Source organism: Pteropus alecto, unplaced genomic scaffold (assembly GCF_000325575.1).
Source record: "Pteropus alecto unplaced genomic scaffold, ASM32557v1 scaffold155, whole genome shotgun sequence".
Taxonomy (NCBI): Eukaryota; Metazoa; Chordata; class Mammalia; order Chiroptera; family Pteropodidae; genus Pteropus; species Pteropus alecto.
In genome coordinates, this window is record NW_006438113.1 from 11,003,110 (window position 1) to 11,021,185 (window position 18,076).

The 18,076-nt window shown below is 36.0% G+C and overlaps 1 protein-coding gene across 13 annotated transcripts in view; it reads left to right on the forward strand.

Moving 5' to 3' along the window:
- Positions 1-18,076, forward strand: part of USP54 (ubiquitin specific peptidase 54) — a 109,886-nt gene that overhangs the window by 61,464 nt on the left and 30,346 nt on the right. For 12 of the 13 annotated variants that reach the window (XM_025049424.1, XM_025049432.1, XM_025049435.1 and 9 more), the window contains 5 exons: positions 13,440-13,574; positions 15,166-15,279; positions 15,420-15,502; positions 15,912-16,017; positions 16,130-16,276. In XM_025049424.1, the coding sequence (XP_024905192.1) occupies positions 13,440-13,574; positions 15,166-15,279; positions 15,420-15,502; positions 15,912-16,017; positions 16,130-16,276 (585 nt within the window). Of the gene's footprint in view, positions 1-1,609; positions 1,674-13,439; positions 13,575-15,165; positions 15,280-15,419; positions 15,503-15,911; positions 16,018-16,129; positions 16,277-18,076 lie in introns of all 13 variants that reach the window. The other variant, XM_025049434.1, reaches the window with a different exon arrangement.

An 18,076-nucleotide genomic window follows, 5' to 3' on the forward strand; every position in this document is an offset into this window, starting at 1 on the left:
GTATATTAAAAATTTGATTTTTTTCCTCCTGAAGTGCTTTTCAATCCATCAGTGCTATATGTTAAATAATTAGGCTTTGGTTTGCACATACTTCATGTTTTAGATGGCATTGTTTTTATTTTAATTATGCACTTAATTTGAAACTTTTAAATAGATTTATAATGCAGATGTATTAATTTGACAGTATGGATGAGCTGAACTTGGTTCTAATAACAGAAATTTTAATTGAATAGTTAGAATAACCATCATTTCTAAGAGATAGTTTTTTATTGAGACTGGAGGGCCTCATTTTCTGAGAGAGGAGAAGAGATGATAAGTGTATGGAGAAGTAAACCATAGGAGGGCCCAGGTGCTAACGATCCTATGGGATGTCTCTTTTGTTCCCTACATTAAATATAGAACATGAAAATAATATAAATCACCATTGAATCAGCTTCTAGTCAGTATAAGGCAAGAAAAACAATGGAAAGATGAATATTAGAAAGAAAGAAAGTTGTCATTATTTGCAGATGATGTGATTGGCTATTTAAAAAATCTCAAAGAATCCACTGATTAATCAGTAGAATCAATATGAGAATTTAGCGGGTCGTTGTTTATAAGAACAAGGTATAACATTCAATTGCATTTCTATATACTGGCAAATAACAGAAATGCAATTTAAAAAGAGCCTTTATGATAGCAACAGAGTACATAAAGTAGGTATGAAGAAATCTAACAAAAAAGATGTAAGACATTTATGTAAAACTCCCAACAGAGATCTAGTATGATGCATAATCACAAAGAACATCCTTGTAACAACTTTTTAGGTCGAAATACAATATTGCCAATACCAAAAATGTTCTTCCTCCCTTCTTTCTCAATCACATCTTCTTTCTTCCTGGGGTATCCACTTTCCTAATGTTTGTGGTTATCGCTTCTTTGTTTTATCTGGTAGTTGTATTACCTATGTATCCATTCTTAAACAATCTAATTTAAAAATTACCTGTTTTTGAAACTTTACTGTAAATGGAATCATTTTTTACAAATTTGTATGTATATGTGTCTTATTTAGCTCAGCAATATATTTATAAGATCATGTTTTTGTATGCAGGCTGAGTTTGTTCATTTTCATTCTTATATGGTATTTTATTATACACAATAAACCATTGTTTATTTATCCTTCTGCTGGTAGTAATTTGGATTATTTCCAGTTTTTGATTTTTTTATGAATGATATTGCCAAGAATATTCTTGTATACGTCTACATCTGTGTACACATTTCTTTTGCATACATGCCAGGAATGGAATTAATGGATCATAGATTATGTGTATCTTCAACTTTTTTAGATAATGCCAACTGTTTCTCAATATTTCCACATGTTTTTCAATATGGTGGTACTAATGTACACTCTGTCCACCAGGCTTTTCCTGGAAGTTGAGAAAATTTAATTGTGAAATTCATATGACAGTGAAGGATAGACAGGACACTCTTGAACAATAATAACAAAATGAGCAACTTACCTTGTGTATCAGTCAGAGTAGGCTGTTATGTCGTGGTAATAAACTAAAATCTCAGTGATAAATGTACAAAAGATTTATTTCTCACTCATGTTACTACTTGTCCACTGCAGGTTAATAGGAAAACCCTACAGATTATAGTCATTCAGGAACTCAGGCGCCAAAGCTACAACCAAGGTAATATTCCTAGTCCCTAAGCCAAAGATAATAAGAACTCTGGAGGGTTTTGCATAGGCAGTTAAATGCTCAATAGGTCATTTCTGGTTACAACTTATTGACCAGAGCTAACCATATGGCTCTAGTGAATCACATGGGGGCCAGGAAGTGTGATTCTATCATAATCCTTGGGAGAAAGAAGAACCAGAAATATTTGGCAAATGGTACTAATGACTATCATACTTTATCAGATATCAAGACTTATAAAACTATAGTCATTAAGACAATTTGGTATCAACACAGTATGACTAATAAACCAATGGAACAAAATCAAGAGTTCAGAAATAGACATATGGAAATTTGCTCCTTGCCCTGTGAATCAAAGGAGAAAATGGACTTTTTAGTAAATGGTGCTTAGATAATTGATTATCCATATAGAAAAAAAGGAAATTAGATTCTCTATTTTATGTTATATCAAAATTAAGAATTTTAGATGAATCAAGGACTAAAATGTAAAAGGAAAAATTTTTAGCTTTAGAAGAAAATGTGAGAGAATTACATGACCTCAAGGATAGAGAGGATTTATTAAATAAGTGTTAGTACACGCAGACTCAGAGAAAATCCCTGAGACTGAAAATCTGCCTCCATAAGTGGAGAGCAGGAAAAGACGAAAGAAAGAGCCTGGCCACTCCAGTCTGGAAATTAATAGAATTTATTAAGAGAAACTTAAATATGAGGTATATCTTGGGCAGCTGCAAGACAAAAATGTATCCCCATGCAGCTTGGCAGGAGCCCATGAATTATATAGGGTAAGGGTTGGGGTGAATAGTCGTGGGTACTAGTACATGAATGCTACCAGGTACGGGAAATTACTTTACATGGTTGACCAGGTCGGAACTACAGCCTCTTCTAAGAACCAGCACATAGAAGGTGGCAGGGGAGGGGTGCTGATTTATGTCAGAAAGAACATTAATTCTCACATAAGGAGGGTTTGTAGAAAGCAACCTCTGTTTTGGCCCAGGTCCAGCTTGTGAGACAGACAGCAGTCATGCCCTGGAACAGCCTCTCTTCCACAATAAGACATGAGAAATACAAAGTCAAAAAAATCAATACGTTTACCACATAAAAATTGAAGAACTTTTGTTCATGAGATGACTCCATAAAGAGAATAAAGACACAAGGCTACAACCTGGGAGGAAATATCTGCAATGTATATAACCAACAAAGGATTGATATCCAGCATAAAACATCAGAGAACTCCTATAAAGAATAAGTAAAAGATAAATGTGTTAACAGGAAAATGGGCAAAAGACATAAACAGGCATTTCTCAGAATAGGCAACCCAAATGACCTGTAAGCATGTGAGAAAGATGCTTACCCTCTTTAGTAATCTAAGAAATGTAGATTAAACCATACCCTTCAGATTAGTAGAAATTTAAAAAACAGATAAAACTGTTACCTAAAAGATAGAATGAGAATTTACATACATTGCTGATAGAAATGTAAATTGATACCACTACTTAGGAAAACAGTTTGTCATTACATTCGTCTAGTAAAAGTGAACTAACATATACCCTACTACTCAGTAATTCCATTCCTAGATAGATGCTGTGGAAAATTTCCTTGTACATACATACATACATTCATCATACATACATACATACGTACATACATACATACATACCAGAAGATATATTTGAGAATGTTCAAAGTAGTTTTTGTGATTGTGATTACAGAAAAATGGAAACAACTCATTCCAACTATAATAGGATGGATTAAAAAATTATGGTTTATTCTCAGAGTAAAATACCATATGGTAGTGAAAATGAATAGTTTGCAGTTAGATATGTCAATTTGGATTAATCACAAAAAACATTACATTGGTGAAAAATGCAAGTCACAGAAGACTATATAAACTATGATTCCATTTATATACAAATCAAAAACAGGCAAAACTAAACATATTGTTCAGAGATATATGTACATGTGATAAAACTATAGAGAAGAAGGGAATGATTTTCACAAAATTCATGATAGTAGTTACCTTTGGAAGGTGGCAGGGGAGGATATAATTAATTGAGGAATCTCCAACTCATTGTTAATTTTTCCGTTTCTTAAGTTGGGTGGTGGGCACATGGGCATTGTTTTTCTTATTTTTCAGCTATGTATATATATGTCATGTTTCTTCTTTATTTGAATGATGATTTTTATTATAAACATAAAAAATACTGCAATCATTCTAGAAGGCACAGCACATTAAAGTATCAAGAGAGAAAATGGAAATTGCCTGAATTCCGCCACAGAGATTATTTCTCTTTATGCTTCCTCTTAGATATGTGATATTTCTAGTAATGAGTTTTTTTGACCACTGTTTTAGTAAAAAGCATACTTTTTTTCCCCAAACCCCTGAATTGCTTCTCTGTGTGTATCTTCCTATTTCATTTGTTCTAACCTAAGAGTATCCTGGAGTGATATTTTGAAGTTATCTCCTTCTCAAATCTTGAAGTGGCTCCTAATTATCTCTTAAATCACTTAAAAATGCATAGTTATGGATATTTAAAAAACTAATTTTATTCTTTCTTTTCCTTTTCTTTCCTTCCCTAGGCATTCTCTATTTCAGCTATGATAGCAGATGGTGTACTTGCTATGGCTCTCTTAGACATTACAAATGTCATTTGCTTTGCCTGGATCCCTTGGCACCCAAAACAATAGCATAACAATAAACAAAATAATAACATATTCCTTTAAACCAAACTATGTCCACCTTTCAGAACTCTGCTTCAGAAATTTATGTTCTTCAAGAAGTTTTTAAAATAATACCTCTGACTAGATATGTGATTGATTGACTTCACAGTGTTTGGTGTGGCTGAATGACTTTTGGGGAAGGTGGCTTAGTTTTTCTTCCCTCTTGGTGTTCCTCACAGTGCCTGGACCATAATAAAAACACTTAACTTTTCTGGGTTCATAAATTCTCTTAGTAGTTCTTAGATTTAAGTTATGGAGTTTTGGGTACTTGTCTTTTTCTTTTTCTTTTTGTCTTTTATGCTCTCTTACTCTTGTCCTATTTAACAGAGATTTTTCATATTGTGACTTTCGGTCTCATTTTTTTGTTGCTTTGCTAATCTAGGTCTTCATGCCTCATTTAGTAAGGGAAAGGTGAGATGTGTGTGTGTGAGGGAGGGTGGGGGATTTGGTGGCAGGATCTGCTGAAGGAAGAGTGAAAGCTTGAGGTTCTGTCAGCAGAGGAGTTACCTTGTATCCTGTGGTTAAGTTACAGGTTAACTTTGGGATGTCCCAGTGTGGATTTTATTCTATTTATTTTTTCTTAGTGGGTGTAATTCTATATATTTTTTACTCTTTTTTTTTTCTCTGCCTCCTATTTCAAAATTAGAGGATGTTTGATGAAGCTAATAAAAATTTCTTTATGCTGGTACTTCATGACCTGTTTGCATTCTTTAATACTAAGTTTGATATGTAAAATTCTTATTGCATAGACTTTTTCAAAACAAAAAACTCCAAAATTCCTGAATTTGAAGTAGTCTATTAAAAACTTGCCAATTTTATGAAGTCCAAATTCTTTATGTTGGAGCATAATTGTTTAGGTCTAGAACTCAATATTAAGGACAAAAAGAAACACAGACGTGTTCCTATGAATCAGAAGCTAGACAACTTTCCTTTAATCTGATATTTGGGTGAAGGATTTGCCCTTCAAATTATGGCTGAAAGATATTTATCCCTGCTTTTACTCGTTTTTTACTTTATTTACACCAACCCTTAAAATGCATTTACTATTGATCTTATGTGAACACTTTTTGTTTCATGTCTTTAATTTTTTTTTCTGCTTTATGAATGTTTGTCAATATTCCTGTGCTTTGTGATGTTCACCAGGTACCATCGTAAATGTATCTGTCCAGTGTTTATAATTGCTTTTTGGTAGGTTTTCGTTGATAATTATGATAATCCATTTCTTTTGGTCCTACAAAATGTAGTGGGTTTTGTTTCTGTGTTACTTGATACTAAGTTCCTAAAGTAATTTCAGCCTCAAAATCTTGCATGAGAATTATTAATGATGGCTTCCATTAAAAAGAATTTGTGTCAATGTATCTTTCTGCTTGCTCTGAACTACGATAACTTTCAACTCTGACTCAGCAAATAGAAGAAATTTGTGTGCTAATTATCCTGTTCTTTCTAAAACCCCAAATTTATTTCCATCTAGTTTTACTAAAACATTTTTCATTACCTAAACTGTCATCATGCTTGTAACCGAGAGCTCTTATTTATTATTCATATTGGATCTACTCTTACACCCTCAGCCCCCAGGGTATGACTTTACTTTGGTGTTGGCTTATTTATTTATCTCTGTCCAGGGGAGGAAATCCGTCCTCTGTACTTAGTATGCCACAAAGATTTTGTTCTCCTTCCAGGGATTGTAATAGAGGCTTTGCAGTGCCAGGATGTAGGACAGAGTGTTTTTTGTTATAGGCAAAGAAGAATGCTGCACTGATTAATTAAATTCAACAAATCTTCTCAACTTGTGATTTTTCTTTTAAGAATGCTTGTACAAGGCATAAAAGCCAGGGAGTGGTGGCGGTAGTGGTGGGGTAAGTGGGAGCAAATAGGTTTTTGTATTTAAGGTGTCCTGGTGTGTAAGTCTGTATCTGTAGAGCAGTAGGACTGTTCTGAAGGGCAGAAAAGTGTGTTCCGCTGTTGACCGACATGAAGGTGGGAAAGGGGTGTAAGAAATTACTCACCACTCATTATCAATTCAGTCTTTTTTTACTTTTCTTTATCTTTTTAAGATTATGAGAATGGAAGATTTTTCGTTGTCCTGTAGTCACAGCCAGTATCAGAGAAGAGTAAATCCATTTTCCTGGACTTTTTAAACCAAGAAATTAGATTTCTAGTATGTTCTCTGGAAATTTTAGCTAATGATAAACAGCCCTCACATAAAGAGGGCTGATTCTTTCCTTTCCTTATGTCTAATGCACATGTCATCAACTCAAATTCCTTGTTTTGCTTAGCTCTGGTATGCAAGCATATTTGTTTGATCTTTTGGTTAGGATTTTTTAGTCTTAAAGTCCTAATAGACTGTACCTGAATATTTTCAACCAATTTAACCACTGACAAAACGTGGATAGTATGTATAAATCTGAGTCTCTTAGCCTTTTTAAAATTTGGAGTTCAGAATTTTACATGATAATCAAATAGAGGAGTATGACTGCAAGGAAAAGTAAAGTAGATCGTCATGATTCTTTCCTTTCCAGAGTGTATGGCAGAACTCAAAACTTATAAAACCTCAAAATCTTTGTGACTCAGAAAGAGGGTCTTTCATTTCCTCTGTGGGTTAAGTGGTTATGGTATTGATCCTCCAAATTTGATTTGAATACTGTTGGTAATCTATAAGGTCCTACATTTTTGATCTTGGCAAAAATCAGCTGATTATTATGTGTTATAAAATCTCTGCTTTAGTTTTTGATTTCCAACTAAAAGCAATACCATTCTCTGGTGAATCTGGCCTTTCTCTCTGTGCAACTCTGTTCAGTGTCTTGAAGTCATAGTATTTCTCTCTACCTGTGTCTATGTCTTTGTGTGTATGTGGGTGTCTGTCCGATTTTTATAGGTAGCAAGAATGGATGTGATAGGTAGCTTATGATGGTCTTTAACTTTATCACTGCAAGTCCAAAGTATCGGATTATGGACTGGGTGCAAAAAAAAAGCCCTAAACTCATGGGGAGATATGGCATTGATAACTGAATTTAATTTAAAGAGACCCGATAGCGCATATGCCGGTAATTTTTTAATCAGGAAGTCCAGAGGCAGCTATTTTTAGACATAAGGTTAAAGAATCTAAGGAGAGAAACTAGCCAGCTGTTTTCTGCCTTCCCCAAAATTGGAGCAAGAGTTCCTATTAAACTGATTGGATATTTGGTGATTTTAAGAAATTATTATCACCTTTTTCTGGGTGTAGTAACAATATTATGGTTTTAAACAAAAAAGAGTTCCTAGCTTTTAGAGGCATATTCTTTAATATTTATGGATGAATACTATCTGGCATTTGCTTCAAGATCATCTGGGAGTGGAGTAAGTGAGTGGGTAGTATATATGAAATGTGATTGGCCACTAGTTGATAACTGTTGAAGATGGATGATAGGTACTTGGTAGTTTATTGTGCTATTTTGTTATCCTTGTATGTTTGAAATTTTCTGTAATAAAATGTTAAAAATGCAATATTGTTTTGGGTGCCAAGATGGTAAAGTTATATATTCTTTCCCCTCTTGAAAGAGAACATTTAACATTCTTTTGAACACACAAAACTAGTGGGGAAATTCTCTTTTACAGTAGTCATTAGGATTAGCTCCTTTATCTTCCTTTCAGAGGGTTATGTTTATAAACAGGCTCCATTGGCTACATTTAGGTTTATGATTTATTTAGGTCTATAATTTCTGGGAAGTATGGAGAAAAGTACATATGAGAGCCAAAACGATGAGAGTTTTGGGAAGCCCAGATCAAGAAGAGAAACCCTAAGAATTGAATATAGTGGTGCATAAAGTACATCATGCCTTTGCAGAGGGTATCACTGGCACCTCTCAAGGATGAATTGTACTGCTGACAATGGCACTTTCCAAAACCTTGGGCCCATAAAGCATCAAATTTAGTGACAGCCTTTCTCCTTGACCCCCATCATCTCTACTCATGACTTCTTTTAAATGCAAGGCTGGGAAATCCTGAGAGAAATAAACAGATGTTCCCTGCCTAAAGATAAAAGTCTATGTTTTCGGGGGTGAGGGGAACAAAACTTAAGCAACAGCTGCATTTATAGATGCCAAAGCACAAAGGCTTTCTGTCTTTATGGCACTTCTCTCTTATTTACATGGTTTTCGCTAATCCAAATAATTATGTGTTCATGTGGGTAGAATTGTTTGCTACTTGATCCAAGAGAGATGGGTGGGGAAGCACCTGCTTTTAGTCATTAAAATCTTGTTGCTTTTGTACTGCATCCAAGAAAATAGTTAACAGACAAAAAGTAATTTGCCTTTTCCTGCGAATGAAAAGGAAGACCTATTTGGTTTCACCCAGTAAAGAAGAGCAGAGAGAAACCTCAAAGGTGGGTTTTTCTCTGTTTATTGAATTGAAACCATCAGGGACCCCACAGGGAAAAATTCCTGGGATTTCGTTCTTCCTGCCCTTCTTCCTCTGTGCCATAGAACTCAGCAATTGGAAGAATACCAGTTTTTGTTCCTTATTGGTGCTACCACCTGTTCTTACTGCTGAACTAAATGTTCTTGGCTTTCTTTCGTGTGAACAGGATCTCCCTCTGGGAAAGGTGGGAGGAGGGTGAAAAAGGGAACAGGAGGAGGCCCATTCCAGCCTTGTGCTCATGTGAGAGGGACACACAGGGGTTAGTGTGCTGCTCTAACAGAGAGGCTTTGTGCTGCAGCTTGTTCCAGAGTTGCAGCTTTACAGATGCATGCTAAGCGGGCTCAGACTGCTTCATTTCATCCCTGATATACTCTCTTCTTCCTAACAATAGCAGAGAAAGACTGATATCAATAATTAAAATAAGAAAATTAAGAAGATGCAGTCAGAGGCCATTCTGAATGCATTCAGAACTCGGTGTGTATGAAGAAAGATGCTTGTAATCAAGAGGTGAGAAACAAGTATAGCATGGTGATGTTGATGCTACTGAACACAAGAGCCAGATCTGTTGTCGCATATCCACTGTAGGTGTAGACAGAGCTCTTATTTTAGGTCTTTTCCTTTCTGTGCTGAAATCCTTCTTATCTAGGTCATGGGAGATCTGCTTCTCTTGAATAGAGGCAACAGAATAGACTTTGATCCTTCCTACCAGATCTCACAGACTGGGAGGTAGCTCAAGGTAGAAGCATTTCTGACTCAAAGCCCATCTTCAGCATGAGTCAATGGCAGGCAGGCTTCTTAGTAACCTAAAGTGACTCAATAATAATAATAATAATAATAACAACAACAACAATAATAATAATATAGCAGCTAACACTTAGATAGCACTTATCATATTTCCAGGCATTAGTCTAAGGCATAGATGGATAGATAGGCAAGTAGGTAGGAAGGTAGGTAGGTAGGTAGGTAGATAGATAGATAGATAGATAGATAGATAGATAGATATAACTTATTTAATCCTTAAATAACCTGAAGAGGTACATACTATTATTAATTCTCTTTTAAAAGAGGAAACTAAAGCCTAGAGAAGTAAAATAACTTGTCCAAGTTCATATAGATGGTAAGTAACAGGACTGGGATTTTGAACCCATATAGTCTGGTTCCAGAGTCCATGCTCTTAGCTATCACTCTATGCCATCTCTCAGTGGAGCCCTGTCCTTTCTCAAATAGGGTCTTCTGAACTGCAGAACACAGAAAGTAATTTGAGTGACTATTTTCTGAATTTTCTATAGAATGGTGACATAACTAGTGCTATACATGGGAGAGAAGTTAATTCATTAGGAACTGTTGATGCCTTAGATTAGTAGGGCTTCTCGAGGAAATCCAATTGGAAAAGACTAAAGGAGCTATAGTTTGCAGATGTCATATTTGTACAGAACTATTCTGGAACTAATATCCTATTGGTTTATTTTGGGGCCAATTTTGGACTCTGAACAAAGAATCAAACCTCATCCATCTACTCTTTGTCAGCAGTAATGTAATGTCTTACCATTAGCAATTGAAAAGAGCAGCAGGTTGGAATATGATAATGGTTACTAAGTTTTGCCATGCTGAGGTGACTTTCTTTCAGCAAATCATCAAATGGTCAGACCATCATTTATTTGTAGAAGTAGTCACTGCTCTTTTTCCCACCTTCGTTTTCCTTTGTTTCTCCATATTCCTCCAGTTTCAAAATTCCATAGGTCACTTGGCAGATATCCAGTTGCCCTCTGGAAGTGTTTTGGTCTAGTTTAAGCAGTCACTAATAGATTTCCAGCAACCAATTATGGAAGGTCCTGCCCTGCCTTCACCTGATCTTAGAATAAACTTGCGAAAATTTTCTAGGCTAATCCAAAAGGACTTGGAGTAATTATAATAGGTTTCCTTCTCAGCTCTTAGCTTGTTAAATAATACTAAATATGTATTGCTGGTACTGCTTCTTCCATATCATATTGAAATCATCTGAAGGGAAATAATAGTAGATTATACAGTAAATTATTCTTGAGTTGCTATAGGGATGGATGTTCAATGTGTATAAGGAGGAATGATGGTAGTAAGAGCATAGAGAGTCGAACGAGGAAAACAGTTTCAACTTGGAATACACAGAACAAGGTTTAGTCCTATTTTGTACTATTTATATTACCCTAAGAAAAAAATTTTACCTTTTCTAGGTAATTCTTTATCTATTTAAAAAAGAGAGAGGGGACATAATAATATCTTCCCTTAATAAGATCTGTCTATAGCACATGATTGATTGATTGATTTGTTCATTCATTCATTTATTTAAAACTAGTTCTTGGTTGCCCTCTGTATGCCAGTACCTTTCAAGGTGCTGGGAATATAGGAGGGAATTAAAGGACAGTAATTTCTGTCCTTATGCTTATGTTCTAGTGAGTGCAGTCAGATAATAAATAAATAAAATACATGTTATGACAGATGGTAATAAGTGCCACAGGGAAAAATAAAACAAGCAAGGGTAGGAGATTTGGGAAGAGGGGGTGGAGTTTGCAAATTTAAATAGGGTGATTAGGAAATACTATATTGAGAAGATACTATTTAGATAAACACCTGAAGGGAATGAAGGACTGAGCTACTGATAGGTCAAATAATACAAGGACAAAGAATTGACCATTCTAGGTTGGTGGGGCCTTCTTAGATCACATAAGTAGGTTTATAAAGTGGTCTCATTTCTGGTCTCATTAGTAAGTCTGAAAAATAACCCTGGGATTTTTTTATATGAAGAAATTACTAACAAGAATTTCAGGCGAGTTCCATTCTTCAGCATATTGATATGTCATTGATTGTTGAGTGAGTTGTTTATCTGGATGGTTTAGTGAGGATCTGGGCCATGTGTTATCAAGGAGCACATTCTAGTCTCTGTGGGAAAGGTCTAATACCACTTGAAAAGGATTCATTAAGCCAGGTGCCACTTGTTGTCATTCTGTTTCCATTCTCTGGACATCACAGTCATCATTGTTTCAGAAGTAGGTAAACGAGGAGTAGATACATTTAATTACACCAAAATAAACTGGTGCACACAAAGACACTAGAAGACTGAAATAAGTTATTTGCCACAGTAATACTCACAAAGGACCTAGAAAAACTAAATGTAGTTAGATAGACTAAAATTAACCAGTCTGATTGTATTAATTGCTGACAAAAATATGGGAAAATTTATTTTCATGTACTGGTGGAAGTATAAGTTGGCATAGCCAATTTATAATAGCAAAACATTGGAGACTGCCAAATTGTCTCTTGAGTAAAGAAAGGATAAATAGACATGTTGTAGTCACCCGATAACAAACTACACAGCATGGTAAAGGGATAAACCAGGTGTGTGTGTGTGTGTTTTTTATGCAAAAAACAGATTTATTTATATGTACAACAATGAGGAATAGGATACTATTTAAGAAAGAAAGCAGTCTTTTTTCAAATGGAGAAGATCAAGGTTCTTAAGTAGCTGTCTTAGGGATCTACAAAGGGAAGACTTGCTATGTTGCCTTCAGATGTTAAGTCTCTATCTGACACTTCAGCAGGCTTTTAAATGTGTCTTTCTGCTGGTTCTGCTTTTCTAATTTCTGGTGTTCCAAATAGCCTATGTTTCTCTTCTATTTATCCAGGTACTTTCCCATGAAGTGTAAGAGCTTAATCCCCAGAAGGGAGATTTTACCCTCGTGTTTTCTTAGATGTCTCAGGAACTACTCTGCATGTTCCCTCTTAACCTCAACTTGGTCTTAGAAGAATGTGGCAAAAAGAGGTGCTCCTGTGTCTTCATTGTAATAACAGGGCATATAAATATCACTGACGTGAAGCTCATAAGAAGTCACTTGAGAATATATATTGTTATGGATAGATCTCAAAAATCAGTGCTGAATTTTTTAAAAAAGTAAAATTGTGATACTTTGTACATAAACAAAAAATACACACAAATAAATGTATGTGTGTGTATATATTCCTAAATAATACATCGTGTGTGTGTGTATGTATACGTCTATGTAAAAGTATTAAAAACAGAAGATTATGCAACAAACATCACTGTGAGTGGCTGATAGAGAGTAGGCAATCTTAAATGGGACTTTAGCCTTATCTGTAGATTGGTAGTAAAAATGATGGAATGTTTATTTCTCAGTGTTAGACATGTAGATGTTTGTTATATTATTCTTTGTACTCTTGGGTAATTTTATATTAGGTAAAACAATTTAAAAGAAGGGGCCAAGTTTCATAGAATCAGCCCCTAGAGAATAATTTACCAATACATTTACATTTAATTTATCTTTATTTACTGTAGACCTTTATCTATATCAGAGGAAATGAGGTGACCGCATTACATTAACTCATGACAGTGGTCTCTTGTAAATGTGTCCTTGATGGTATCACACTCAGAAGAGTAAGGGTCCTTATTCTTATTGGCACAGGATTGTGCCATTTATTCGGACTCTTGATTTTTTTTTTTTTTTTTTTATTTTTTTTTTACTAACTGCAAACTTATCAACTAGTGGGAAGTACATTTGGTTCCAAAGTTATGAGCATGGAGATGCTAGGATGACGGAGATGTGTAAGAGCTTAATAACAGCATTGTGCTTTTCCCCTTCTCTAACCTCTTCCCTACAGGGAATCTTTAACCAGTTTCAGTGTAGTAGTGAAAAAGTGCTTCCATCTGACACTCTCCGCAGCGCTCTGGCAAAGACTTTCCAGGATGAACAGCGTTTCCAGCTGGGAATTATGGATGATGCTGCGGAGTGCTTTGTAAGTGCTGGCCTCTGGCCCACTTTGATATGGGGTGGGACTGTTGATGGTCTCCATCAGATACTGGCTACTCTCCTGTGGTTATTTACTGTGCCCCTCTATCTAAACTTGTCTCTCCAGTTAGAACTAGGAATTTCCCTAATTTCTCAGAGCTCTAAGGTATCTCTGCTAGTGCTCTGTGAATTGCCTAGTGGGTTTATTTTAATTCCTTCAGGTTCAGGGTAGTTTTGTGCTTGCCATTGCGTAAAACAGTGGCTGTCACCTTCAGAGGAGACAGGGATCATTAAAATACAAATTTGGGGCCCTACCCCCTTGAGTTTCTGATTCCGTAGGTCTGGAATAGGGCTCAAGAATGTCTCTCTGACAAGTTCCCAGGTGATATTAATACTGATGCTACTGGTTTGAGGACCATACTTTGAGAACTCCTGCATTACTAAAGATAAACAGAGAATAACTTGACTTCCTAGCACAAGTATAAAATGCTGTATAGATACCTATGTTTCTCTCAGTGACTTTTAGTAGCAGACCCTAACTCCTCTGAACTCTGGGTTCTATCCATCAACCTTCAAAAGACTCTATGCATCTATTAAAAATCAGAGAGTGATATACATCCCATTACAGAGTAAAATGTAGGCCAAAATCGGAGGCACTCCTGAGAAACTGGATCACTGATATATTTCTGGTGGGACTGTAAAATGGTAAAGCTACTTTGGAAAAGTTTGGCAGTTCTCAAAAACTAAACCTGTAAACTACCATGTGATTCAGCAGTTGCATTTCTGGACCTGTATCCCAGAGAAATGAAAATTTATGCTCATACAAAAACATGTACATGAATATTCATAGAAGTTTTATTCATAATAGCCCAAAACTAGAAACAACTCAAATGCCATTTTATGGGTAAATGGTGAAACAAACTGTAGTACTTCCATACTATGGACTACTATGCAGCAGTAAAAAGGAGTGAACTCTTGATTTATGCAGCAACTTGATTAGATCTAAAGGGAATTATGCTGAGTAAAAAACACAATATCAAAAGGTTATATATTATACGATCCCATTTATGTAACATTCTGGAAATAATAAAATTATAGAGATTGGAGAACAGATTAGTGGTTGCTAGGAGTTAGGGTTGGAATTGGGTAGGAAAGACTATAAAGGGATAACATGAGGGGACCTTGCGATGGAATAGTTTTATATCTTGATTGCGGTGGTGTTTACATGACTCTATACATATGATAAAATTGTATGGAACTACTCACAAACACAAATGAGTGTGTATAAAACCAGTGAAACCTGAATAAACTGGATTGTATTGATGATCATTTTCTGGTTTGGATATTGCACTATAGCTATACAAATTATTACTTTTGGAAGAAACTGGGTAAAGGGTACCTGGATCTCTTGTACAATTTTTTTTTTTGAAACTTACTGAAAATTTATCGTTATTTCAAATTCAAAACATAAAAAAAAAAAACCAGAGGTATTCATACCATCTAGGAGGATAGCTATTTCTCTAAGTAAACTGCCAACCAATTTGCACATTTATCTGTTAAGTATTGTTGATATACTCCTTTTGTCCTTTCCCTCTTAGGAAAACCTGCTAATGAGAATACACTTCCACATTGCTGATGAAACCAAAGAGGATATATGTACTGCCCAACACTGCATCTCCCACCAGAAATTTGCAATGACACTGTTTGAGCAGGTGAATCTTACTTCTATCCCTATCACTTCTTAGACCTTTTCTTCAAGGACACTCAATCCTGGGATGTGGGGCATCAAATAGGTGCCAGAACAGTTAATGACTGTGGCTATTTGCTTTTGTTTCTTTCTCCCTGGGCGCAGTGTGTATGTACTAGCTGTGGTGCCACTTCTGATCCGCTGCCTTTCATCCAGATGGTGCATTACATCTCCACTACTTCCCTTTGGTAAGTTTTACAGAGTTCTCTTAGGCACCCCTTCCACTGATTGGGTTTTAACTAAAGGCATCCAAATAGCTTATATCCTTATTGCTGAGTCTATGCTATATTGCAGGAACTCAGAACAGTAATTTTAAAATAACCTTTGTTCTTCTTTTCTCTCCTATCCCTCCCTTTTTCTTATACTCACTTCTGGCCAACAAAGTGGGAGGAGGATTGGGGAGTCTATGAGCTTTGGATTTTGGGACAGGCAGAGGCACCACTGTGTTTTGGGGACACTGAGGCTGGTCAGGACAGGTATTGTGGGCAAAGGAAGAAAGTCAAACATATGAATTCGGAGTTTTCATGAATGACTATTTGATTTAGCTATAACTGTGTAGCTTGTACCATCAACCCCCTTTATTTTCCCACCTTGAAGCAATCAGGCTATTTGTATGCTGGAAAGACGAGAAAAACCGTCCCCAAGCATGTTTGGTGAGCTGCTGCAGAATGCCAGCACCATGGGGGATCTGCGGAACTGTCCGGTGAGATAAGTCAGGGGTGGATTTTGGAGTGGGGAGGAGAACCCTGGGATTAATGGAATTGAGGCAGAGCCAGTGGGAAACATGTCAAACTAGCCTTATATATGTATTTCAGAGCAACTGTGGAGAGAGGATTCGGATTCGCCGTGTGTTGATGAATGCTCCACAGATTATCACAATTGGACTGGTATGGGACTCAGACCACTCAGACTTGGCGGAAGATGTCATTCACAGCCTGGGTACCTGCCTTAAGTTGGGTGATGTGAGTGTTAGTTACCTTTATCTCTTAGTCTTGGCGTGAACACTGAACACAAAGGTATATCCTAAAAGACAAATTCAGAGTTTTGGACAAGTATGCTTGTGTATAGTAGTCCTTCCTTATCCATAGTTTTGCTTTCCATGGTTTCAGTTACTCACGGTCACCCATGGTCTGAAAATATTAAATGGAAAATTCCAAAAATAAATAATTTGTAAGTTTTAAATTGCATGCTGTTTTGCTCCTTCCTACCTGGGACAAATGAATCATTCTTTGTCCAGCGTATCCTTAGCCACTTAGTTACTTAGTAGCCATCTCAGTTATCAGATTGACTGTCACAATATTGCAGTGCTTGTGTGCAAGTAACCCTTATAGTAGCTTAATGTTATGTCACAATGCCTACATCGTTCATCTTATTTCATCTCATCAGGTAGGCATTGTATCATCTCACATCATCACAAGAAGGGTGAGTACAATACAATAAGATTTTGAGAGAGAGAGAGAGACCATGTTCACATAACTTTTATTACAGTATGTTATTATAATTATTCTATTTTATTATTAGTTATTATTGTTAATCTTTTACTGTGCCTAATTTGTAAATCAAACTTTGTTATATGTATGTATGTGTAGGAAAAAAACATAGTATGTACAAGGTTTGGAACTATCTACTGTTTCAGGTATCCACTGGGAGTCTTGGAACTTATCCCCCGAGGATAAGGGAGCAATACTGTATGTGTGCGCACATATATGTGCATGCATGTGCATACTGATATACCTCCTTTGGATAGGTAGCAAAGCCTTTTTATAAGAAATGAGAAAACTTTGTACTTGAAAGACAGGACGGGCAGAGCTTAGCTACTGGTAAAAAAAAATAATTTATAGAATTAGTATGTGCTCTACTCATTGTTAGTTTATACTAATGTAGAGTAGGGAGGGGTATTCAACCATGGGTGGTCAAAGAAGTGAGCAGTCCTGACTAGAGCTGCTTTGGGAGGTGAAGGAAGTGAAAGTTGGTGACCAGAATCCTAGAATACAAAATTCACAGTGAGGAACCAATGTCTGCTGAGAAGGTAATGAAGTAGCTTAGAAGAGAATTTAGTGGGTTAGTGGTTTTCCATGCATTTATTTAGGAAAATAGACAGGGAAACAGACTTCAGACCTGGGATCTTTACCTAATCAACTCCATGCCTAGCATAGGTATAGCCACAGTTTTCCTTCGGTTCAAGAGAAGAGCCAGAGACTCTGTGGTTTCCTTTCTACTTGTTTTACTCTGGAATAGTCCAATAACTTAGGAGATCCCTTATTGTTTTTTAATATCATGAAACCATGACAGAATAAATGAACTATTTGGGATTTTATTTTAGGTCTTCAGTAGGCTATGCAGAATAAAATCTCCTTTTCTAAAATTCTGTAGCCTACATATTCTATACTGTTCTAGTTTTGTTTTGGTTTTATGATTGCTTTCTCAACCAAATAAGTTTCTCAAGGCAAGAATTGTTTTCTTCAATTTTGTATTTGTATGTCTCTTAGCACCTAGGACGTTGCTAGACATCTAGGAATTGAAATACTGGTAACCAGCGTAGTGATATTGCTCCTCCTAAAGTCTTTTTTACCCTTTAAGGTCTCAGCAGAACATTTATATTTGTGGTGCCAACTGATAAATAACTTGGTACTTGAGAATGTTTTTGTTTTGTTTTGTTTTGTTTTAATTTTTCTGGCTCCTCTTATGATAGGCCCCAGCAAGAAAGTATTGAAAGGTATGAAAAACATCACCACCTTACCAGTTTACTGGCCACTATCTGT